This window comes from Wasmannia auropunctata, unplaced genomic scaffold (assembly GCF_000956235.1).
Source record: "Wasmannia auropunctata unplaced genomic scaffold, wasmannia.A_1.0 LD335994.1, whole genome shotgun sequence".
Taxonomy (NCBI): Eukaryota; Metazoa; Arthropoda; class Insecta; order Hymenoptera; family Formicidae; genus Wasmannia; species Wasmannia auropunctata.
The window spans coordinates 520,380-544,171 of record NW_012026896.1 but is presented as its reverse complement, the minus strand read 5'-3'; the positions used below and the strand labels follow the sequence as shown (position 1 = coordinate 544,171).

Genomic DNA, 23,792 nt, shown 5'->3' with positions numbered 1-23,792 from the left:
ACAAGTAGGTGGCAGAGGTATTCGGGGCGGAGGCCGCCAGTGCGCCATGGAGGGGGAGCCTACTGCCCCCACCAACGCATATATGCTGCTTTTGCGCTGAGAGGCGGGGCTTACGCGCCGTATGAGAGTGGGAGTAGTCTTGGCTATGCTTTGGGATTCCGTGCCACCTCTTTGCTCAACATGTTTTTCGCGTATCGACGGGAGTTTTTCAGCCTCTATATCGAGGCGCGCGGGCTAGGATTAGTAGGATTCCGTGTCACCTCTTCGCTCAACGTGTTCTCCGCGTATCGGCGGGAGTTTTCGAGCTTCTGACGAGGCCCGCTGTCCAGGATTCCGTGCCTCTTCGCTCAGCAGTTTTTCGTTTTATCGACAAGCTGTCGATACGCATGCTGGCTAGGATTCCGTGCCACCTCTTTGCTCAACATGTTTTTCGCGTATCGGCGGGAGTTTTTCAGCCTCTATATCGAGGCGCGCTGGCTAGGATTAGTAGGATTCCGTGTCACCTCTTCGCTCAACGTGTTCTCCGCGTATCGGCGGGAGTTTTCGAGCTTCTGACGAGCGCTAGGATTCCGTCCTTGATACGTCGAAACTGGATGGGATATTTATTTCAAAAATGGATGTCTGGCGCTAGTATACGGGATTCTGACGGTCCACAGAAAAGGGATGACCGCTCTCGAGCTTTATCAGCTTCATGCTTCTCTCTGATAAATATCTCGTCGGTGCTCGGCAAGACAATTGATTACATCTTTTCTCGTGTATTTCAGAACGCATGTGTTTTACAACGCTATCTATCGAATCAGTTGACGCCTTCATGTAGTTCGCTCTCTTCGTATTTCTTACTTTTTGACGTAACGATTGATAGTGTAATTTGTTTACAAAAAATTGATAGAGCTTGTAATTTTAATTCTACGTATTATGGCTGGAGAAGTCATTGTTGACGCACTGCCCTACATCGACCAAGGATACGATGAGCCAGGCGTGCGAGAAGCGGTAAATAAGAATTACATTTACTTTTTATTTTGTAATTAACAAAACAACAGTAACCCGATAGGTTATGCTCCGAATGTGTCGTATTAAGGAAAATTCTCTGTATTTCTTGGATTATTTCGCGAAATATTCCATGATTCAATGTTGTTTTTTTTTTCAGGCGTTGGCGATGGTCGAGGAAGAGACACGACGTTACAGGCCGACGAAAAATTATCTGGAACATCTGCAGCCACTGTGCATAACTTCCTTCGAGACGGAGGTGCTGAAGCACGAATTCGAGAGGATGCAGTCTCGTCTGCCGATGGAAGTGCTCAGTATGAAGCGTTACGAGTTGCCACCGCCTGCGTCCGGCAAGCTCAACGATTTGACTGCGTGGAACGAGAGTGTGGAGAACAGTAGTGCACAACTGGAGCATCAAGGTACCAGGTAAACAAACGAAATTCTGGTTTGGACGCTCACGTGCTACAAACGCTCACTTATAAGCGCTATTTTTAGTTGTTCAATTTGACTTCCGAACACTCGCATTGAAACAGCAAAGTTTATTTGCTTTCAAAATTATTTGGATGTTCTAAGCCTAAACAAATACTTGATACATTTAATATGGAGATAAACAAATTAATTTCAAAAGTATATCGAAGATATTTGCTCACACTTTAACTTTATTTGATTTTCTGGATGATGAAGAATGTATTAGCTATAATGGTGAAATATTAGTACTTCTAACTTTTTGTCATATCAAAAAATCAATTGATTATTATCAAAATATCAATTATTTGGATGTTATATTGGAGCATAATAAATGAACAGTTTAAATCTTTAATACTTATTTATATCACGTTTTAAGAGTTTAACTAATATATATATATATACCACATATTAAGTACAATTTTAAAATTTTTAAAGAATAATTATTTTAGAATGCATTAATCTACGTTAATTATACATATCACATCTTGTAACATTATTAAGATCCAAGTCAGATTGTAAATAAGTATTTATCACCAAAGGAGCAATTTTTAACTTGTATAAAAGAAATGGTGACTAATTTGTATCGATCATGCCTAATTATATTTTAATGATTTTTATAATATATCTGAGCATGTATCTTTCACTGTAATTAACAAGCGTTTATTATACTGCTCACTCTTTCGCTGCCCTACTTTGACGAAATAGAGGCCATGACACGTAGAAAAACGTAAACAGGAAGCGAATCGGCCAATCACAGTCGGCCAATAGTAAATCCAAAATATAGAGCTGCTTACCTCTTACTTTTTTCTATGTGCCTAAGCGTTTACGAGCCTAAAGTATGACGTCACTGATGACATCATTACACGACCAATGAACGCTTACAAAGGTCAAAACGAACGACACTTTTCTTATGAACGCTTTTTCTGGAGTTTCGGAAATCCGAGTGAGAAATTAGAGAAGACGAAGATGAGCGCTTTAGCGTCCAAACAGACACGGCCGATGGCTCTTATCGGTATATCGTCCGTCTTCCACGACTCTTGTACTGTCTTTCGTCACTTTTGTACAATTTTAGAATCTGTAATTTGGAATTGATGATGGATTACGGTTGCGAAGCGTGGAAGTCCTACTTGGAGGTGCTGGTTCAGCTGCTGGGTCACGCGCAGAAGCAGCTGCAGACGCTGAGGAAAAAGATTCAGGAGGTCAATTGGCAGAGGAAGTCGATGCAGACCCAGGGTGGCGACAAGCTGCGAGCACTCGAGGCGCAGTGGGTCAGTCTGGTGTCGAAGAATTACGAGATCGAGCAGGTTTGCGTGCACTTGGAGGAGGAGCTGAGAACCCTGATGAATAAGGAGGCCGTCGAGATTAATGACGTGCCGGCGGAGGATGGGGCCGACGTGCCGGGGAATAACGCCACGGAGACTATGGCGTTGCAGATACAGCAGCAGGAGAATCAGGACGCTTAGTGTAATGTAAATTTTATATATACAAATAATAATTAAAAAAATAAAGACAGAGTGAGAGAGGGTGGGAGAAGGGAGAGATGTAAAATAGATTCACATATCCGCAAAGCATTCAGGGACGCGTGTGGGGGTATATCTATAATAAAGCAGAGTTTATTTTTCATTATAGTTTACACGTATCACACTTGTGGTTTATACTTTTACAATATACATATGTACACGGCGATTAACGATAGCGCGATACACTAACTAATGAATTATTTGTAATTTACGACGTGCTGGAGGATCTGTTTTTTATAATAGGCTGTTTGCGATTTCGCGTATCGACACAATTGCACACATTGCGTAGGCCTAGCTGAATCGATTCTTTTTATATAATTATATTCTCGTTAGGACAGCAGCGATATATACCACGATATAATTACAAAGCGAATAGCTAAGCGTCTTTACTTTCGACTATTCGGTGTAAAAAAATACGTGTGTGAGTTCGATCTCCATTTTTTTTGTGTTGAATCATGTTGCCCTCGCAACGAGCAGGATGGATGTTAAAAATAATTATTGGATTACTAAGCTTGCACGGTACGTCGTTTTTGTCGTTTAATCACTCAATTGTCATAAGGACGTCTCGCTGGCGCCAGAACTTTGAGACTGCAATGCCATGCTTCCCTTGTAGCCCATCGATTCCTCCTCCAGTAGAGCTATTCGTTGCTTCAATGTTTTCACCTGCAAGCGAAAATTGATTTAAGAGATTACGCGATTGCAATATACATCTGATATATCATATACATCTGATGCGGTCTGTTTACTAATACAAATTATGACTTTAAAACATGTTATAATAGTAAATGGAAAAATGGTTTTCTTTTTTAATTTGTTATAACTCAAAATATAAAATAAAATCTATATGATTTATATTTTTCGAAATTTACCTCTTAAAATTGGTATAATTAAAAAGCACCCGACAACACTTAAGGATAAAATAAAATATATTCTTGCGTAATCTTTTTTTATTTTGGCAACATAACTATATATAAATTGATCTTTTTTAACTACAAAATAACAAAAATATCGGTCGCGAATTGATATATTGCTTGGAAAACTTACAATTTTTTTTAATTAAAAAAATTACTCTTGCTTCTGTTATAATCTTATTAGATATTTTAGGCATTATGTTAATTTTTCAAGCGTATTTAGGGCCAGTTGTTGTCATCTTCCGATAACCTATGTGATAACTTATCTAATGGATAAATGTCTGTACAACGCTACTGGCCCAACTTTCACTTATCTATTAGATAAGTTATTGCCTAATTTATCCGAAAATGAAACCGGTCTTTAATGATATTTTTCTCGAGGCACTTTGGAAACACTGCCAGAATTATGATACAGGCCATAGATCCACTTTTATTAATCTTTCACCCAGAGAGAATTTTTAATGAAAAATCCAGGCAACATATCAAGTCATGAGATGTTTTAATTTTATTGTTTAAAAAAAAAGATTAAATAATATTGCCAAAATAAGTGAAGTTATGCTAGAATATTTCATTTTTTAAGGAACTTATAAACAATATAAATGGATAGTGTATATGTATATCGTCGCTTGTTCAGTGCGCATGCATCGGAGTTCGGAAACAATATGGCGGCAGTAGATTAGCAGGGAGGGATGGTTGTGTAATTCGGCGAACGGAATTCAGACGTTTCAATGTTCCTTTACAGTAAAAAATTGAAGAGGCTGATCAATAAACTGCCGGGAAAGGCGCTCGGCGAGTACCGACTGCTGCCGTTATTTTTCATCTTCGGGGCTGCCCTGGAGTACTCCATGATCCACTTGCACGTAGGAGGAGAGGTTAACTTCTACAAGACATACAAACGCCGAAGGGTGGAGGAACTGGTGGAGGAGAGGCTAAAGCAGGAGGAACGACGGAGCAATTTTCGCACCGACTGACTTTCCGTCTGATCTGTCAACGCGCGATGTCGCCCAACATATCCACGACACGATTCGTTACGTTCTGCGTAGCATCGCTGCTCACCATGCTGACCGGCGCACAGTGCGTTCACAAGATCTACAAACCGCTCGACGACCTGGAGGATCTGGTTGAACAGAGACTACAGGAGAGACGGAAAGAACTGCAGAAGGAATAGTGTCGCGGAAGAATGTATCTAGTGTAATAAATTATTACTGTTCTTTTTTTCTACGAAAACGAGTGATTAATACGGATAATATACCTATAATTCGATCATACCTGCGCAGCGTGTCTCTCTACCATTCCCAGCATCTGTTGCTCCAGCTTCTTCAGCCTTGACTGATATTTCTTCTTGGATTTCTCGAGAGTTTGAACCAGTGCACTGAGGAGAGCGCGAGGAAATTCTTATTTTTATCTTTAATTCAAGTATGTATGTATAACAGATTTTGCGTAATAATTACCCGTTAGCTCTTTTCAAGTCGTTGACGAGTTCGGCGGACTGCTGATGCCTGAGCTCGGAATTCTTGTTGACTTCGTCCAGGGTTGAGATCAATTCCTGCAGGCGCTCCTTCAGCCTCGCCTCCCTGCCCAGCGCTTCGATCAACTCCGACTCCATTCCCTCGCTCTCGTTGTCACTTAGGCCGCGGTCCTAAATACTCTTTCGATTAGCTAGGGCGCAAAAAGAGAGATCTGCTTGAAGATTACACGCGATGAAGATTGATACCTTGTTCGTCGCCATCGCGAGCATAGCCTCCGCGTCGCTCAGCTGGCCCTGAAGGTGCTGTATGGTGGCGTGCTGGGCCGCGATCTGCGTGTCGCGCGCGTTCAGCTTCAGTTCTATCGTGGCGCGTTCCTTCTCCAGAAGGAACACCCTGGCGCGTAACTCAGCCTTGTCTTCTCGCATAGCCATTAGTTCCTAAAAATAAAATTTAAATCAATAATTAGTTAAATTAAAATATATTTTAATTCAAAGTTTGCAATTTTTAAGATTTTCAAAGTTTTCAACTTAGCTGGATACCGACCTGCATGAGCACGGCAGTTTCCAAGTCGAGTTTCCTGGCCTCCGCCAGAGAGATGGTGTTCTTCGAGTTCAAGGGTTCCGCATGCACGCTCTCCAGCTCGACCGCCGTCGACCTGACCATCGTACGTTCTCCCTTCAGCCTGCCGATGTGCCTCCTGAGTCGCTGCTCGTCCTCCACGCTCCACGTTATTTCCGATCTGGGAAAGGTGTGTTCGCAGTTAGAAATTGCACGCACTACGCATAAAAACTACGACATAAAAAATACATATACTTACTCGTCCGACAAGACCATGCTGTCTTCCCAGGGTGCGCCCAGCGTGTTGGTACAGTCGTTTTCGAGTCTGTTTAGCACGTGATACGCGACGTTCTCGGCCGCCCTCCTGTTATCGATCGTCACGCTGTTTCTCTCGGTGGAGAGCGCGATTTCGCTCTCCAGCAGAGCGACTAGAACGTCGTAGGCCTCGATCGCGCGATCGCTGTACGACAGCGCGAGTCGCAACGCCGTAGCATTCGACTCGTACTTGCCGACTAATAGGCTTAATCTGTAACGTAGGAAAAATATGGATTATTTTATTGGGAAAAGAATTGTTCGCGTTTTATCGGTCGTATTACTTTAACGAATCGTACCTATCGCATTGCGCCTTACTCTCGTGCAATGTAAGCGCGAGAACCGCGTTGTTCGCCCGCGCGTGCTCGAGTCTGCTGTTCAACCGCTCCGTCTCGACCTCAAACTGCTTCTCGGAGCCGTTCAGTTCCTGTAGGTTCGACTGCTCCAGAAGATCCGACACGAGATGCTCAGCGACCATCGTGGAGCACACCTGAAATACGTTGGAATATGAAATTACGTTCATAATTTTAAAAATTAAAAAAAAAGATACACATTGCCGCGTTGATAGATATAAATGACAAGTGATATTTTTTATCCTAAAGATTTTAGAGCCAATTTTTTTCATTATCTCAAAAATACTATTTTTTTACTTATGTCATTAAAACCTTCAGGATTAATTTTCTTTCATCATTTAAAAAAAAATGCTAATTTTTTACTTGTGGCACTTATCTATCAACACGACGATATTAGTGCAAACGGCTTTTTTTATAAACGAAATTCGTACTCCGAAATTAGTAATGTCCGGGCCGGTAATGTGCCTCTCGTCCGTTCTCCTCAATCGCACCCTCTCTGCCATTTTGAGGACTGGCGGTTCCTCCCTCGTAACGCTCTTTGTTGGAGGTGTCTGTAGCGGTGGCAAGAGCGGCGAGCACGGCGCCGTCAAAGGTTCCGGCGAGCTGGTGTTGCCCCTTGTCTGCGGAGAGAGAGAAGAGGCGAGTGAAAAAGAGTGAAAGGAATTAAATCAAGAGTTATTGCATTTTATTAACATCTCTTTGTTTTTTTTTTGCGATCTCGATTCTTGTTCTTTCAATTATCTTTATTAATATTAATTTTTTCAATTTCGTTTCTCATTGAAAGACGACTTTTGAGGACTGCTGCCACTCACTCGGAGTTCTCGACGCGGCGAATCGCTGCTCGCCGTTTGCCTGTGATTGCTGCTCTGACTCTTGAAATGAACCAGTTGCGCCTGCAGACTCGTGATTTCCGCCCGCAACGCGGTGATCTCCTCCTGCAGCGTCGCGACGGCGACGCTCTGGCACGACGCCGCTTGCTGCGTCGGCTCGGGAGTCGGCAACGCGGCCGGACTGTCCAGCTGTTCCCTGCCATTCTGTATTAAAAATAATAATGCGTTTTTTTTAAGGGATATATATTAAATGTAGAATATATTATCGTATTGATAGAAAAGAGTGACACAAGTAAAAAATCGATTCTAAAAACTTCAGGGTCGATTTCTTTTCGTTTATCTTAAAAATAATTTTCACAATTCTAATTCTTTTTTTTACTTGCGTCACTTTTCTATCAACGCAATGATATCTCCCAGGCCGACATTCTTTATAGTCCGTTCTTATTTTAAGATCGTTTTAAGTAACGTCTTTAGATGACAATATTCTGTGATTGGCTTAGAACAACTTAAGACTGTACTTAGGACGGTCTTAAATATAAGAACCGACTATGAATACGGACCCCGGATATTAGATATAATACATTCAAAATTGGAACCTCAAGAGAGTTCCTTTAGTTTCCTTTACCTCCGCCGGTCGATTCTCGTCCTCGCAGCAGCTCGAGTCGGCGTCCCCCAGGGTGCGATCGCCATCTCCCTGAATGTCCCCGCCGCCCTCGCTCTCCTCCACCGGATTGGTGATGGAACCCTCGGCGTCTCTGCTCGTCTCGACTTCTGCGCATTCATTAAGACCATCTCCATTAAAGATGAATGGCATCATCCTAAGATCGCGCGGCCACCGACGATTATTAATACTTACTCGGTACTCTCGCTCGACAATCGCGCGATTCGAAGAAACAAATCTACTCCATTAGATGCCCCCCCGGTTATTTATCGAGATAAACGATCGTCTCTCTCGCGAGACAGTGCGCGCGACACGATGGTATGCGCGTCGCGCGCGCGTACCCCTTAAGAGATCGCTCTTCTTCTCGGTATCGAGAAGGCAGAGGGCCGAGAGCGGGAATCGAGAGCGCGCTACCGAGAGAGCTATTACTATTGTTATTGTCGGAGTCCGGGGAGATCCCGCTGATTGCCCGCCGGGGGGAATCGGCCGTGACACTCGTTACTCCCGAAGATCCGCCAAGGCTTTCTCTCCCTCTCTCGATGCTCTCCGTGGAAGAGTGAAATCGATACGTGTAATCGCCGATAAGAGAGCATCTCTCTCTCTCTCTCCGGTGCGTCGTATCAAAGTTACGAGGGAGAAGGAAGAGAAGGAACGGAGTGTGGACCCTTACCGGACTCGTCCTCCTCGGCAATTACGGTGGCGCGATGCCGCTCCAGCTGCCTGCCGAGCTCGGCGATGACGGAATGCAACTCGGTGAGCCGCTCCTCGTGCCGCGCCGACTGCTGCTCCGCCCGCTGCTCGGTGCGGGCCGCCTGCACCTCCGCCCGCATCAGCGCGGCCTCGGCGTTCTCGCGGGCGCGGGTAGCCGCCACCAGCCGCGAGTTCAGCTCGGCCACCTCGGACCGCAGCGAGGAGAGCGCGGCCGCGTGAAGCTGCAAAAAAAAATCATTTCTCTCTTCAGTCGCGCGAATTCCCGGAAGCCGAAAGATTCTATCATAATTACTGCGCTGTTGTTATATGTATATCAATGGTATACGGAAAAAAATGATGTCACATTAACAGCATTAGCCGACATTAATACTCTAATTGAAAATAAATCTTGTTAATTCAATGGCACAATGTTATAATGAAACAAATACATGCTTTTAATAAAATGCTATTTGTTTCATTAATATTGTTATTGAATGAACAAGTTATTTTCAATTGAATTGTTGTTGGTTAATGCTATATTAATACACCATTTTTTCTGGATATAATTTATACATATGTATGATACAAAAGCTCTAAGATCTTTTTCTGCTAACCAGCTTTATATAATCCACTTTGTACAATTGTTAGATAATTCATGTCAAAATTTACATTAAAATTTTATTTATAAAATTGTCTATCGCTCAGTCTATCGCGGAAGACATTTAAAAGATCAAAATATTCATATTAAATTTATAAATAAAATACACGTATTCAGCATGTAAAATTACAAAATGGTATTTTACTCTGAAATCTAAAACGTTAAATTACAGATCGTCTAAAGCGGTAGAGGTTTCGCTTGACGTAATAAAATAATAGCAGACATATAATAAAATAATAGTATAAGTGGGAGTCTTACGTGTCTACTTTTGTGGTTTGCAAATCAATCTAATCGAGATTACATAAATGTAATGTTCTCGTCGTAAACAGCTCGCAATCATCATGAAAGGCTTAACGCACCAAAAAATAGCGCGCAGATACTTAGCGTGAGTCAGGCCTGTTCGATCATTTGCATTTCGGTTATGTAATTTCGCCGAGGGGATCATTACCGCAAATCGAGCGAGATCTCGGCGGCTGTTGTGGGGAGGAATTAAACGGCGGAATTATCACCGGCGCGGATCACCGGTGCGTTATTGGTGCGTCCGTTCGCTTCCTCATTTCCCGCGGAGAGTCACGGGATTTCTTCTTACTCACGCGGGAAGTGCGTAAAAAAAAAAGTGCGCGTCCAAGTAGGGACGTCCTTCTCACGCGCAGCCAGCCGTATCGGACGTTACGAGACATTGATGATTATCACGTAATCGAGCGATCTGCGGAGAGGAAGCGAAGGGGTAGATCGCAAGGCATAAGAACGCGTCGACCGCGCGGCGATGCGAACACTCATTTCTGGAATATCGTTGGTGCCACATCGACTTTGTGCGGGTCCCGACTTTGTACACGAAGAGTTGCTCAGGTAACGTCGAATTCGAATCGCATGGCGAACCGAGAAAAATCCTGCCTCGATCATCTTCACGAGAAAATATTTTACGTATTTTGTGTTTATTTTTTCATTTTTTTTCGATCTTAAATTCACCCCATTAAAAATTTTAATTCTATCATCTTTGTCAGAAAGTGAAAATGTTTAACGTAATTTTTTAAATTTTATTTTTCGATCTTTAACTCATTTCGAATTTTTAATCTTTATGAATTCACTCTGATTCGATGTTTTTTTAATGATATATCACATTTTTAATTCGTATCGTTATTTACTGCGTGATGTAGATCGCATTTCGCATGAAAATCGTCATTGGAAGACGAAAACATTTTTTTCTTTTACTTTAATTTTTATTCAGTTTCTCATTTAAATTACTAATAATTATAAGACTTGCTGCAACAGTAAACTAACCCACATTTTGTAACGACGAAGAAAACAAAGTTATAAAGTTTTAAAGTTCATTTTTTTTTTTAAATAAAATGTGAATCAGATCACTGTTGCAGCAAGCCCTTCAATCGGTTGTCAATTTACTCATTTATCACATTTTCAATTCGCGCCATTATTTTATGTCATCGTTACGCAAGTAACGTTTCATAAATCTCGCACGACAGGTGATCGAAGTTGATAAAAGATGAAGTTCACTATCGTCCTGCTGATGGCCGTCGCCGTCGTGCTCTCGACGACGTTCGCGGAGGAGCAGGAATACATGCACCTGCCAGGGAAGAATTGCGAGGAAGCGCCGCCTTGTCCCGACGGCAGACCCTGCGTGATGGCACCGCCGCACTGCAACACCGGCACTTGCGGCACGGATCCGGTACCGACATGCGGGGACAAACCCTAAATGCGCCCCGAGGGAAAATGCATGCCGAAAGGAAGATCCACGTTGCTATATTATCTCTAACTCCCTACGTTGTATCTTCATGCTTCTTGCGATTAATAAAAAATATTGATATCGCTGAGTAGAAAATTGCTGGTGCGCTTATGTATATGTAGAAACGCGACACGCTCACGAACGTAAGTTCTTGATATAGTTAATAGTAGCCCCGCGGACGGGAAACATTTCGCGCGTAACCGCGTGCCTCGCAATGTTTTCGCGATGTTTCATTCACGAGAGAGGATCCTCCTCACCGCCCGGTTAAGGTCAGGGGTGCGCGAGCGTGCGCGCGCGCGCGCGCGCATGTGTCGGCCCAGCGCAAACAGGGGGACGCGACGGCAGGAGTGTAATTCAAACAAAAAGCAATCAAGGATTCAATTACAAGGCCGGTCGGCCCGGCTGTGCGGCGGTTTGCAGTTTCATCGGCGAGTAAGGTCACGAGCGAGAGATTCGATTACCGAACTCGCCTTCGGACACGCCGGACCGTCCATCGGCAATTAATTTAGATATAATTTTTATCCTACTCCCTTTTCTTTCGCGGGCGGAGAGGAGCGCTTCGCGCGAGGTATACGTAAACGCGCGAAGTGATACTCACCCAGAAACGATTAGTCGAATTGTTTTTGGCAAACCCCGAAAAAATCTTGCTGCGATCATCTTCATTAAAAAGCGGTAATGATTTTGTGCATAATTTCTTTTTTATCCTAATTCGAGCTTCACCTTATTTAAATCACCTTATTTCCCCGATCCAGTGTTTCTTAATACACGTACAACATAAATTGCAAATTCAGAAAACACAATATTCGATATAGAATTGGCCGAAAGACAAGGAAAATCTTAATATAAATAAATATTCGCAATTGCTGAATTAAAAAATAATTATGATAAAATGACAAAAATCGATATTCGATCATATCGCTGTCAATTCGACTAGTCATTTCTGTCTAGGATAATAATAACTTGACATTATGATGGAAGATAAATTTAACGACTTTTCGTTTAAGCGAGTCTTAAGACGATCGATGAAATTCGCTACTCTATTTTAAGCGTTAACTTTCTCGACAAAGTCTCACGCAGTGCTTCGTCGATTCAAGTTTCTTTTTAAGTTTAAAAATGTGCTCCAGAAATGCGTGCCAAAGAGGGTGTACGATGTTCCTCCACGGAGTAACTTTCCGTGTTGTATGGGGAAAAAAAAGAACCAGAAGAAATGCACGCGAGCCAGTCGCCGGAGGTGCCGGGCAACAGAGAGAAACCCTCGTGGACCATATACCATTAACCTACATCGAAAAGAGCCGGTTGCATACAAATGACGGGGCGTCTGGTACTGCACATGGGTGAGATACACGGAGGAGAAGCGAGGGTGGGTGGGCGGCGGAGGGTGGGCAGAAAAATGGGAAGACGTTGGATATATTTTCGCGGTCCAGCGAGCCGAAGCGGCGGCGATACCTCTTTTGCGTTGATACGGCACGAGCTTCAAAGCTATTTCTGATCCAAGAAATGCGATCGTACCGTACGATTGTTGCGCTTTCGCAGCGAAACGTCTCTTCACCCTCTTTTGTGTCTGCGTCTTCGGAAAGGCGCCGTCTTTCGAGGAAGATTAAATCCGGCACAATAACGCGATTCGTAAACTGTGTAGATTGATATATTAGTTACGAATACAAACGAGAATATAGCGATGTGACCGAATAATGCATAAATTTTGATCAAACCCCGCAAGAAAAAATGACACAATTCGAAAATATAAAATAATTCAGGAAAATATAAATATAAAAATTATTCAGGAAAGAGGAAGAAAAATTGTGTATGTTTTGAAATTAATTATTTAAAATATCGGGGATGTAAAATATTTTTTAACTTGTGATGAGAAAGTAACGCGACGTTCACTCGCGTTACAAAACTGTCAATTTTTTCTCCCTGTTCTAAATTGTTTTACAATTTCAGATTTCTCTAACATATTTTCTTCTCCTCTAGATTTTTCCTCTGGATTTCTTAGAAAATTTTTATAGGTTTTCCTCCGCTTAACATAAAGTATCCTTGAGCGCGTCTGATAAGCATCTACGAAATTGCGATGACGTCTATCGCCTAGCAGCGCGCGCCGCGCGTGTCGCGTAGACTTAGCAGTCGCGCGTATATTCGTCGGTGCCAACCAACTCATAAACGTTAACGATATGGCCCTCCCCCTCCCCCCCCTGGCTGAACTTTACCGGCGGTATGCGACCTGGCTGGCGGTCGCGATGTACCTCTCTCTCTGGCAAATGCCTCAATTGTGCAGCGCGTCACGGAACGCACCGTGGAATGCAACGGAAGGCGTCTGCCGGGGTATAGGTTTCACGGTTCGCGCGTGTTTTGCCAGCCACGCGTGAGCGAAGATCCATTACGGAAAACTGCTCGGCTGCTCCTCCTCGCAATTTGGCGCGAGACGAGACGGTGCAGCCCGCCGCTGCCGCCGATCGTTTCCGCGATCGTGGCACGAAACCGCCGCGGTTTCGCGATTATTTCCTCACCGCGCCCTTCTCCCGCCGCGATCTACACCGCTCGCTAGAATTACTCGTTCGATGCGGAACCTTCGTCGCGAGGCGAAGATCCGTTTGATCTCCCCTCTGATCTCCGAAAGCAATCAACAGGATCGTGTATAATAATATTCTTTTCTCTTACGCACCCCATGTTTTAATCCACAAAACTGTGGACGTCTAATTGTAAGATTTTTATCACTTACGTTGTAATTTTGATTAATTGTTTTTTCTTGCCGGAAAAACAGATAAAACTTGATTCTGCGCACAATTAATGAGGAAAAATGCAAGAAACTACAGCAATAAATATGTTTAATGTGTAAATATGTAATTATTCTCCAGAGTGGAATAACTATTTTTATTTCCCTTTTTCTTCGCAGAAGTTTTCAGAACTCTCTACATTCACTAGTGGTAATACCCGCAGTTAAGGGTTAAATATCGCGTCTAATCTTGGGATGAAAAACGCTTATATAAAGTACAGCACCAAGTTTATCTCGACAGAAATTTTATCTCTATAAAGATAAAATAATGTGTTCTGCGCGGCGAGCTCCATTTGAGGAAACGTAAAAGCAGCTACATATAATTTGCGTTGTAAAAACATTTTCAACGATCCAACTCGAAGCACACTGCAAATATATCTTTGAAAAATATCAGCCAGCGATAGCCCCAACTCGAATCGTTTTATCGGATATTACTCGGAAGTAATTTTCGCGAAAGTTACGCCTTCTCGTGCGAGGAGTGAAAGAAGAGCGACGGAAGTTTCCCAGTAACCACATCGTGAGATTAGACTGAGAGAGAATTTGTCGAAAAAACTGGAGGGTGCGTGCGCGGAGACACCAGGTCCGTGGAGACACCGACGAGAGAGAGGAGGGCGTGACGTGCCCTAGGATACCACGTCATAAATATTGGAAGCACGTGGAAGTGCGAAACACAAGCTTAATCTGCTTCCGTATTATGGGGTGAAATTGCGCAACGTGATAAATTAGAAAAGTCAACCGTCATAAATCGTACAAAGGTATTCTTTCTTCTCTATCATTTTTAAGAGCTTTCCAGACTCTTAAGAATTTTAAAAATAGACTAAATAAATGAGTGCAACAACTTTTCGTAGATTCTTGCAACTTTATCCATTTCGTGAAAATGATTAATCGCGTTGCTTGCAGGATAATTAATTCCAGACGTTCCGAGATCGATAAAGCCCGGATGCCTAAATGCTTAATTGTTAGAACTGCGACATTTACACATGTATGTTTTCATATATTTATTTCGTACAACTGGCTCGAATTATAACGATCTCAGCGAAAAGCCTAGTCGAAAGAAACGAGAGATTCAAGACGTCGCGCACTTCACAAGTTAATTAGAGAACGTCGTTAATTAGAAACTCGTTTTAAACTCCGAAATTCAAACATTTATAATTTTTTATTTAAAGTACATTATACTACATTGCTTATGTAAAATAATTTTCATTCTCGTGATAGCTTTTGGGATATCACTTTAGTTGCAAAATTGACGCGCAAAGCTTTTTCCAGCGGGCATTAATACGCAAGACAATCATCGAAACAGAGAGTCGCGGAATTCATTATTCGCGAACAGGTAAAGCGCCGTCGGATTTGTCCTGCGCCGGCACTCTCATTATGACTGACGTGCAATTTATCGAGTAAAAGTTCTTTTGTGTTTTCCGTTTGTATGACTGACGGCGGCGCGGCGGTGATTTATCGTCGCTCGATACTGCAAAGCCGCAGAGAGATCTGAAAAGGGTAGTGCTTGCCCGCCCGACTGCCCGTCGTGTATCGACTCGTTGACAGGTATTCCTGACGGCATGTATCAGGATGCGACGACATATCGCGAGCGCGAATGGAAAAAGTCAGAGCATCGCGCCGATAAATCAGCCGCCGAATAAATCCCAGTCCTCGCGACAGCTACCAGGAACGATATGGTAACGTCGTCTTCAGGATGAGATTGAAATTCAAGAAAGAAAGAGAGAAGAGAGAGAGAGAAGAATCTTCTCCTCCTGAGAACTTTCTAAAAATAATTTGCGAATTTTTTGAAGTGTTTTATAAAGATCCTCTCTCCTCCGAAATTTATTCGACGGACGTGAATTATTTCCCTCGCGCGAACATTAATTTCCTGAGCGCAGACCTCGAGCTTCAATAGCGTCGAAGTACGGATTTATCCCTAGATAACAGGGTGGTCTCTTCCTTTCCTCGCCACCTTGCCACCCTCTCCTTCACCCACATCGCCCGCAAGGCCAGGAAAACTTACTGCATTTTGCATGTCCTTATTGGCCTCGACCTGTATGGGCACGGTCTTATCGGGTCGGCGATCACTGGGGCAGCAGAGCCACGACCTAGACCTGGTGAGACCCATGGACTCTTCCTCCTCGTCCTCGGCGACCTCCTCGTCCTCCGTCGCGCAGTGCACGTAGACGAGGTCGTCGCGGCGCAGCGGCGGCTCGAGGATGGTCTCCTTCGCGGCCAAAGTTGGCACGTGGCCGGAAAGCATCTGCACCGGGTAGCGCGGCGATTGTTGCTGCTGATGCAGACGCTGAGACTGAGGCTGGTGCTGCTGCTGTTGCTGCAGCTGCACGTGCTGCCGGTGCAGGTGATCCACGTAGTAGCGCGGCTCCGCCGAGCCATTGTTTACGGCTACCGCGAAACCCGCCACGTTGAATGCCGAGAGCTTGCGAGCTGCTGGCGACCCGGAACACGCTCCTCAGGATGGCATCTTCCGCCGTTCCGCGCGATGTAATCTCAGATCGATCGCGATCGAGACACCGTCGCGGATCGTCGCGCCGATCGAATGGTCGCGCCACTGCCGCCGCCGCCGGCTGTTCTCCTCCTCCTCCTTCGCCTTCTTCTCCTTTCTCTTCGAATTTTGTTTAATTTACTTTCGGTCTTAATTACTGTCCAGCTGAGATCACGCGGCTGTGTCGGAGCGGATGCTACGGTGTGGCGTCCGACGGCGCGCGGCGGTCGCGCTACTCGTACGATCGAGTGTCTGCAGCGGGATTCACGCCGGCTGGCTGGCTGGCTGGATACACACCGGGAAAGGAAACGATCGAGCGAATGTTTAACGAACGCTTTGTTTATCCGAGGACGAGAAGCCGGAGACCGCGAGAAGACCGCGACGGGGTAACGGATTCGCCGCGCCGTTGGATGCGCGTGGCTACGCGAGTTAATGCGGGATTAATGCGCGCCAAGTGCGGACGTCCGATCCAAGTGTAACGCGATCTCCGTATACCGTATCGCACGTCCTATCCTACATTCGCGAATGTATGCGCGTGAATAAAATATTTTCGGGCGGAGAGAAAAGGAGAGAGATTTTATGAATAAAACGACAGCGCGGGGGGATTTCGCGTTCACCGCCGTCGAGAGAGAGAGAGAGAGAGAGAGAGAGAGAGAGAGAGAATCGCGATTCGCGCGGATGGGTTTCGATAGAGAGATACACATGTATATCGCAGTACGGCGCGGTTACATCGATGCTATAGGCATTTCGCACATGGTATTGATCGACTTCTATTTTGGACTCGCACCACACATACATTTTTCGTATACATTCCCTCGCTCCTAGTCCGCACAACGGCGGCTTTTGCGCATGGTCTAGCAACGTTTTAGTCGGCTGTTTGTGCCGTCCGAATCGATACTTGTTTTCGAAACACCGCGCTTGACCGAAATCACGATTGCGCAACAAATGGCCAATTCGCCGATTGGATTCATCGCTGAGAAAACGCAGAGAGTCGGTCGATTCAGGCACAAATTCAGGCGCATTGTCGAATTTTTTATTTTACGTAGCGCGGCGCGGCGTAGCAAACTACTTGATTATTTCACAGTGCTGGTCCGTCTGTCCGTTCGATTGTCCGTCCATTTGTCCGTCTGCAATTTTTATTGTGCATCTTCTCTCTTCTGCTTAATCTCTTTAAGTCTCGCGTCTACTCTCCGTCCGTCATAATTGGCTTTGTCTTAATTTCTCTCTATTTGTAAATTCTTAAAGGGCTCGCCCTAGAACTTTTAATAACGCTTCATCTGTCTGTCTATCTATCCGTCTGCCCGTTTGTCCGACTCTGCAAGATTTCTCAGAAACGGTTTAACTTTTTCAGACTTTGTTTTAGCCAATAGATACCCAAGAGTCTCAGCTCTACGTTTTTTTCGCTGCAATAACTTGGCTATCCGTTGCAATAAAGGATCGATTTTTATTTGCAGATAAATTTTTTGTTCGATTACAAATTTTTAAAGATCATATTATAGCAATTAGGAAACAACGTTTTGGAGTTGTTTCCTAATTGCTATACCTAATATGATCTTCAAATTCGCAGAAAAAATTCGAGCGCGAGACGTTCTCGACACCGCCGACGTTCGTTAATTATTCGTCAGCGGATCCGCGAAACCATAAAATGATCCGTTTCGCGGAGCGGATTATTTTTCGGCGGATTAAAATTCGTCGCGTAAACTTGATCGAGAGGGACGGATCGGAGGGGGAAGGGGAGAATTCGCGCCCTAAATATCTGAAATATTCAGCGCATTTAAAACGCTCCGCGCGCCCATCGCTCGCGCTCGTGTGCCATTAAAGCTTAAATGTGATTTATCTATCGCTCACGTTCGCGAAAATGCATCTCTGCAGAGAGAGAGAGAGAGAGAGAGAGAACGGGCGCGCCGGCGATCGATACGCCAACTTTTTTTTTCAACCCCCGGCTCACGGTTTACATCCGGACCATCGCGCCGACGTGACCGGTTTACGTTACATTCTTTCCTTCCCGCGTGCGCGATACTGGACCAACGAGAAAAACATTCCTGCCCTATAGCGACACTCCGGGCGAGATTCCGGGGGGGAGAGGAGGAAGTGACGACGGGGAGGCGACGTGATGGAAACTTCCAAAAACAACCCCTTCTTGCTCGGCCCCGCGGCAACCCAATTTCATCGTTACGTCGTCTCGTGGCGTTTCCCGCGGAAACTTCCTCGGAGGAAGGGGGGAGCGGATGGGAGGCGATCGACGGCCAGGCTGTGGCGGCGGCGGCGGCGCGGCGTAAATCTCTCTCTCGGGGGGACGGAAAAACGTATATCTGCATACCGGGCGCGTAAATTCTCGCCCGCGCCTGCCCGTTTTCCGCAGCGCGCGTCGGTGGATGAATCGCGATTACGCGCGGCGGCGTGGATGAAGCGCTCGATAAAACTGGTTAAATAACGAGTAACGCCGTCGGGGCTAACGACGACGGGGGCCGAAGAGCCGCGTCTAAAGTAGAGTACGGAGAAGCTCCGCTCCCTTAATCCCGGTGCAAGAGACGCGCCGTGTCGGAACGGGGCGCGCATTTCCGCGGGTTCGATTAACTCCCCCTCCTCGGGTCTGTTAGATATAGCGAGCGAGTTCCTAGCTTATGAAGCATACGACGCTCCTCCCGTTGATCAAGCACGTCGGCTCGCCCTCGTGTCACAGATTAAAAATTCCTCTCTCGGAAAATTGATCTATCACATTTTTCTCTCCGTCTCTCGTAAAGCGGTGGTTCGGAGCTAAAAAAGGACCTGTTGAATTCCAAAAATACGCGGCAAAAAAAAATGAAATATGCAACTCGGAGAAGCGCGTGTGGGCGTCGAATGTATATACGGTCTCGTTAAAAAAAATGCCAACGAGAGAAACGAGAATTTAATAAATCATCCGCTGCCCACGGTGGTTGTTTGTCCTCGCGACGCCCACGAAGATTCGCGGAGCCGTTGTGCGTAATTGAGTTCGCACCGGCCTTTTAAGTAGCCGGAGACGGGATCTCCTTGGTCTAGAAAACTCTTTTAATTATTATTTAACTATTCAGACCCACGTACGTTACGCGCGATGGCGAGACCGCGAGATGTGTGTGTGCAACATCCCGAAAAAGCACGAGCGGACTTCCCGATCATTAATTCGGTGCGATACGCATCGCGCTGTTTTGACCTTATTAAGTCGGACGATGAACCTCGCAATACTAAATAGACTGAGAATAAATTTTCCAGAAAGAGGAAAAGGGGAAGAAAATGGCAGCTCGATACGGGAAAAGACCGAGATTTTGCCGTCTAAAAATTTAAATAGCTACAGATCTGAAAATTATTTTATTGGACCGTCAAAATTATTACGTAGGACGTTCAAGCATAATGAACGATGTTGAAAAAAGTTTTGACATTCTAGCAACCAGCTTGAGCGTCCTACACAATTATTTTGACGGTCTGACAAAATTATTGTCAGATCTGCATCTATAACTAAAATTTTTAATACTTTAGCAAAACAGTTTTCTTTCCGTAGTTTACGCGAAGCAATACGTAAACAGTTGCATAAAGACAGGGAGATGCGTTCGACAAGTGCCGAGAGAAAATTTTCTTCGAATATCGAGATACTGAAGAAAAATAAGAAGACAGAGGGCGGGATGTGTGGTTGATACATTTCCTCGACAAACACGTTCTTATCGTAACTCAACGCAGAGCTCGCGGAAATAAAAAAAAAGCAAAATCGTCACCGTTGCGCGACCGTTGAAATTCCGGAATTCCGCGGCGTGTAAACGAGTCGCGGAGAATCTTGCCGCTCTTATCAGTCGCGCAGCGCCCCGTTAATTAAACGAGTTAATTACTCGAGGCGGCGGCGCGTCGGGGAGAACCGCGTGAATTTAGGAGAACGGACCGGCGACGACGACGACGATGACTGGCTGGACCGAATGCTAATTGCGGACGATCAACGGTATCGCGGACGCGTAGAATACGGCTTTAACAAACCTGCGGTGAACGGCGTCAATCTACTGAAATTGCAACAGAATTGCAATTGGCAGTAGAAGACGATTTATTTTTAGAATTTAAAATGCAGAGTGATAAATGACGTATATTACGTATATTTAGTTTCTCGAAATTAAGAAGGATATTGAGGTTCGCGGCTGAACAAGAAATTAAACGTATCATTTAATTAGAATTAAATTATCATTTTCATCGGAAAATTTTCGACGATAAAAGGTATTTTCATCGGGACGCGTTATAGTTGTTATCCCGAGATTGTAGAGATTCGAGATCTCGCGGAGGCTGATGAGAGGTTCGATGAGAGGGTGAAAACGTCTCGCGGAAGGGAGAGGGGAAGCGAGACGCCGGTAATCGCGCCGCGCGATGCACGCACGCAAGTCATAGGTCGTGAGTCGTAAGGGTTATGCAAAGGGGTTACGGCGAGGGGGTGGGTATTACGTGAACAATTAGTGCGTATGCGCGTGTTTAAGTGCGTGCGTGCGTGTGGCGCACTCCTCGGAGAACGCACACGCGGATCCGCGCGTGCGAATCTGTCGCGGGACGACGACCCGACTCGACGGCTGGATCGCGGAACTGCCGCTGTCGCGGCAATTAAGCATCGTAGTGTACCGAGTACGAGTAACGCGCGCGCGTCATTCCGGCGAGCCTTTATTAATACCGTCGCAAAAAGCGCGTGCAATTAGGAGCGATGCTCGCTCGCCTGCCCGAGAGAGCGCGGCTGAGCCGTGAAAATATAATTTCTACGTGCCGCCCACGAATAACGCGCATAATTAACGCTCGATCTGCCCGCCCTGAATTTAAGTGTCGCTCGATTTCGATTTCAACGCAAGCGACGCGAATTTACTGTTTCTCGTTGCCTTTTTCCTTCCAGCCGCGAGGCGGGTAAAAACTGTCGCTCCTCTTCTACAGAACGAGTGTAATCGATTTAAATATACGGGCGTACACGTTGCGCGCGCGCGCGCGCGCACGCTTATCGTTTAAGTGGCCCTTTCTTGAGCGAGGGCCTCGACGAGTGCCTTTCTTTAATTGCGCGGCGCTCGACGTGGCTCCCGACCGAGGTCTCTCTTTTCCGAACGAAGCACGGAACTGCAAAAAGCCCATCAAAGAGTTAAGGAGGAGAAGGAGGGCTTCCCCTGCCCTCCCCCTTTGCCTGACCGTCTCATTGGATCTCTCAATTTCCGTCTCTCCTGTAGCGCACCTTCATAGCTTCTTTTTTCAAAAGGGAACAAGAAGAAGAAGAAGAAGAAGAAGAGCACGAAGAGAGCGAGCTCTTCTCTTTTCCTCTCATCTTCTTCGTCCCTCTCGCGGACGGGGAACGCGGAAGGGACGGCACCTTGCACGGAAACTAGTTTGTTAAACTCGTTACCGATCCCTGAAATCGCCGTCTGGCTGAACGTTCGGGCTTTGCTTTCCCGAGAAAAGGCACGAAGGACCGCAGAATTCCATCTCGCGATCATACATATATGTATAGCTGTGTGCACAGCGCACGAGATGTCGCGTTCACGGCCGATATTATTAACGGCACGTGCGATCAATTTAACGGCGCCGAGGACGCAATCACGTCCACGTGAGCGTCGGGCGTCGACAGGGTCAAGGTGCACCGTATTACGGATTCGCGGAACGTGTCACGCACATGTGTCCCGGGACGAGGGCAATTTGCGGGACGGCAACGAGACATGGTGCCTCGAGTAAGGACCGAGTCGATCGCACCGTTGATCAAAGGGTCGGGGAACGCGAGGAAAATACGAACCGGAAAGCTCGCTCTCTCTCTCTCTCTCTCTCTCTCTCTCTCTCTCTCTCTCTCTCTCTTTCTCTCTCAGGGACGCGTCCTTGTGTATATACTTCCGTATAGAGAAATATGAAATATAACTCCCTTCGAGAGCGGAGCGCCGTAATCAGTTACGACAATTCTTACTCGACGGTTTTCCACCGATGGAATTCCGGCCGTCGTCGAAGCGTCGTAGAGCGGCGTAGCGACGAGAACGGCGGCGGTATACGTGAGTTTACGACGAGTAATTTATTATCCGGGGTGATTGGATACCCGGGGATCGGCGATGCGTAACCGTAGAATCGAGCCACTATATATCCACGCGCGCGAGAAAGACGATGCGATGGTCGCGAGCGCTCATTGCCGGGCGTAAAATGTGTCACCGTTTACACACATTGCCCGGCAACGTGCGGTAAAAACAAGAGCACGGGGGCCCGCCTATCTAACGATCGCGCGCGCGGTGCGCGCAATTCTACATACGTGCACATTGCACGTACGGTATAGAATCGCGGGTTTTATCGCGAGCGCGATACCGCGAGGGGCGGGGGATGTGCTTCACTTTCCCAAGAAAGTCGTTACGGCGCGGCGAGACGCCGATTATATATCGCCATCGGACGTATCGTCCGCGATAACGCGCGGCAATATATGCGATAGTACTCGTACAATATTTAATATTAATAGACGTCCCTCGTTTGTACCGCGCGCTGCTTCCTCACGACGGATCCCCGATCGCCAGATGTCGGCTATTAAGAACCCGAACGTGTTTCTCGGTCGCGCGACTTCGACGGCGATACGCCTGAAAGCGGCCGCGTTCGAGAGACGGATGGAGCGCGTCCCCGAGAGTGCTGATCGATGCCGGAATAATGACGGGAATGGGAGAGGATGGCAGGAAGGAAGGAAGGAAACGTTTCGGAGAGAGCTCGCGACGTGCAGTCGACCGCCTCTCTCTCTCTCTCTCTCTCTCTCTCTCTCTCTCTCTCTCTCTCGGCCAGTTCGAGGCCCTCTATTCCAGTCGGACAAGTGGTGCACGGACCGGACGGCGCCGACCGACGACGGCGTGTACCCGCGCGGATTTAATGGAAGTTAAATGAATCGCATTGTTCCTCGGGCTGCCGCCGGGCACTCGCGCGAGTCCGGCTCGCCGCGCCGGCTCTTTGGCGGCGTGCCAGCTGCAGCTCTCCCCGCGCGAAAGAGGGAAAACGCGCGCGCCCGTGTGCGGCGCGGAAAAGCGAACGCGCACGAGATACGCGGGCGATGCATCAGCCACGCGAGACAGGTCTTATATTCTCGAGGTGAACCGCGGTGGCCGTTTTCTTCCTTTTTTTTCGCCGCCACAAGTCGAGCCTCAATTACGCTGCCGGAAGAACGGCGGCACGGAACCTTAACGCTAGAAGTGCCAACGTTTCTTACTCATTAAGAGGACCAAACGAATAAATCATTATGAAAATAAAGAATGTGACGGAAAACCAAATGTTTCATCAGTACAAAGAGAATGTAATTATTGAAAAGTCTAAAGAATTTCAGAATCCTATTTTTGACGCAAAAGATACAATATTAATTTAAAAAACAGAAGCGTCATAATATTGTAATAGCCGATCGATACTTCTAGAGTTAAAGC

General features: G+C 45.9%; 4 protein-coding genes across 5 annotated transcripts in view; 3 read left to right on the top strand and 1 right to left on the bottom strand.

Annotated features, from left to right (window-relative positions):
• The first annotated feature begins 698 nt into the window (after positions 1–698).
• On the top strand, positions 699–4,717 carry LOC105453810 (pre-mRNA-splicing factor SPF27). 2 transcript variants are annotated; one of them, XM_011696020.1, is made up of 4 exons: positions 699–990; positions 1,148–1,413; positions 2,528–2,924; positions 4,629–4,717. In XM_011696020.1, exons 1-3 carry the CDS (start codon positions 916–918, stop codon positions 2,916–2,918), a joined length of 732 nt encoding a protein of 243 aa, XP_011694322.1. In that variant the 5' UTR covers positions 699–915; the 3' UTR covers positions 2,919–2,924; positions 4,629–4,717. The 2 variants fall into 2 exon arrangements, with proteins under 2 accessions (XP_011694322.1, XP_011694321.1); XM_011696019.1 differs by having other exon boundaries at positions 2,528–2,919; positions 4,629–4,716.
• Positions 3,047–23,792, bottom strand: part of LOC105453813 (colorectal mutant cancer protein) — a 42,613-nt gene continuing 21,867 nt past the window's right edge. The window contains exons 4-14 of the mRNA XM_011696023.1: positions 8,740–9,001; positions 8,034–8,179; positions 7,391–7,612; positions 7,010–7,198; positions 6,525–6,715; positions 6,173–6,439; positions 5,899–6,094; positions 5,601–5,792; positions 5,338–5,525; positions 5,156–5,258; positions 3,047–3,638 (exon numbers count right to left, since the gene is read on the bottom strand). Of these exons, the coding sequence (XP_011694325.1) occupies positions 3,528–3,638; positions 5,156–5,258; positions 5,338–5,525; positions 5,601–5,792; positions 5,899–6,094; positions 6,173–6,439; positions 6,525–6,715; positions 7,010–7,198; positions 7,391–7,612; positions 8,034–8,179; positions 8,740–9,001 (2,067 nt within the window). The 3' untranslated portion in view covers positions 3,047–3,527. The remainder of the gene's footprint in view (positions 3,639–5,155; positions 5,259–5,337; positions 5,526–5,600; positions 5,793–5,898; positions 6,095–6,172; positions 6,440–6,524; positions 6,716–7,009; positions 7,199–7,390; positions 7,613–8,033; positions 8,180–8,739; positions 9,002–23,792) is intronic.
• LOC105453811 lies at positions 4,790–5,154 on the top strand. Its single transcript, XM_011696021.1, has one exon. It carries the CDS (start codon positions 4,884–4,886, stop codon positions 5,052–5,054), a length of 171 nt encoding a protein of 56 aa, XP_011694323.1. The 5' UTR covers positions 4,790–4,883; the 3' UTR covers positions 5,055–5,154.
• Positions 10,163–11,254, top strand: LOC105453812. Its single transcript, XM_011696022.1, has 2 exons — positions 10,163–10,266; positions 10,899–11,254. Exon 2 carries the CDS (start codon positions 10,919–10,921, stop codon positions 11,126–11,128), a length of 210 nt encoding a protein of 69 aa, XP_011694324.1. The 5' UTR covers positions 10,163–10,266; positions 10,899–10,918; the 3' UTR covers positions 11,129–11,254.

Coding starts and splice junctions, on each gene's coding strand:
- LOC105453811 (XM_011696021.1), top strand. CDS start 4,884: ATGTCGCCCAACATATCCACGACACGATTCGTTACGTTCTGCGTAGCA.
- LOC105453810 (XM_011696020.1), top strand. CDS start 916: ATGGCTGGAGAAGTCATTGTTGACGCACTGCCCTACATCGACCAAGGA. Junction 991..1,147: donor AGCCAGGCGTGCGAGAAGCG/GTAAATAAGAAT, acceptor TTTTTTTTTCAG/GCGTTGGCGATGGTCGAGGA. Junction 1,414..2,527: donor CTGGAGCATCAAGGTACCAG/GTAAACAAACGA, acceptor GTACAATTTTAG/AATCTGTAATTTGGAATTGA.
- LOC105453812 (XM_011696022.1), top strand. CDS start 10,919: ATGAAGTTCACTATCGTCCTGCTGATGGCCGTCGCCGTCGTGCTCTCG.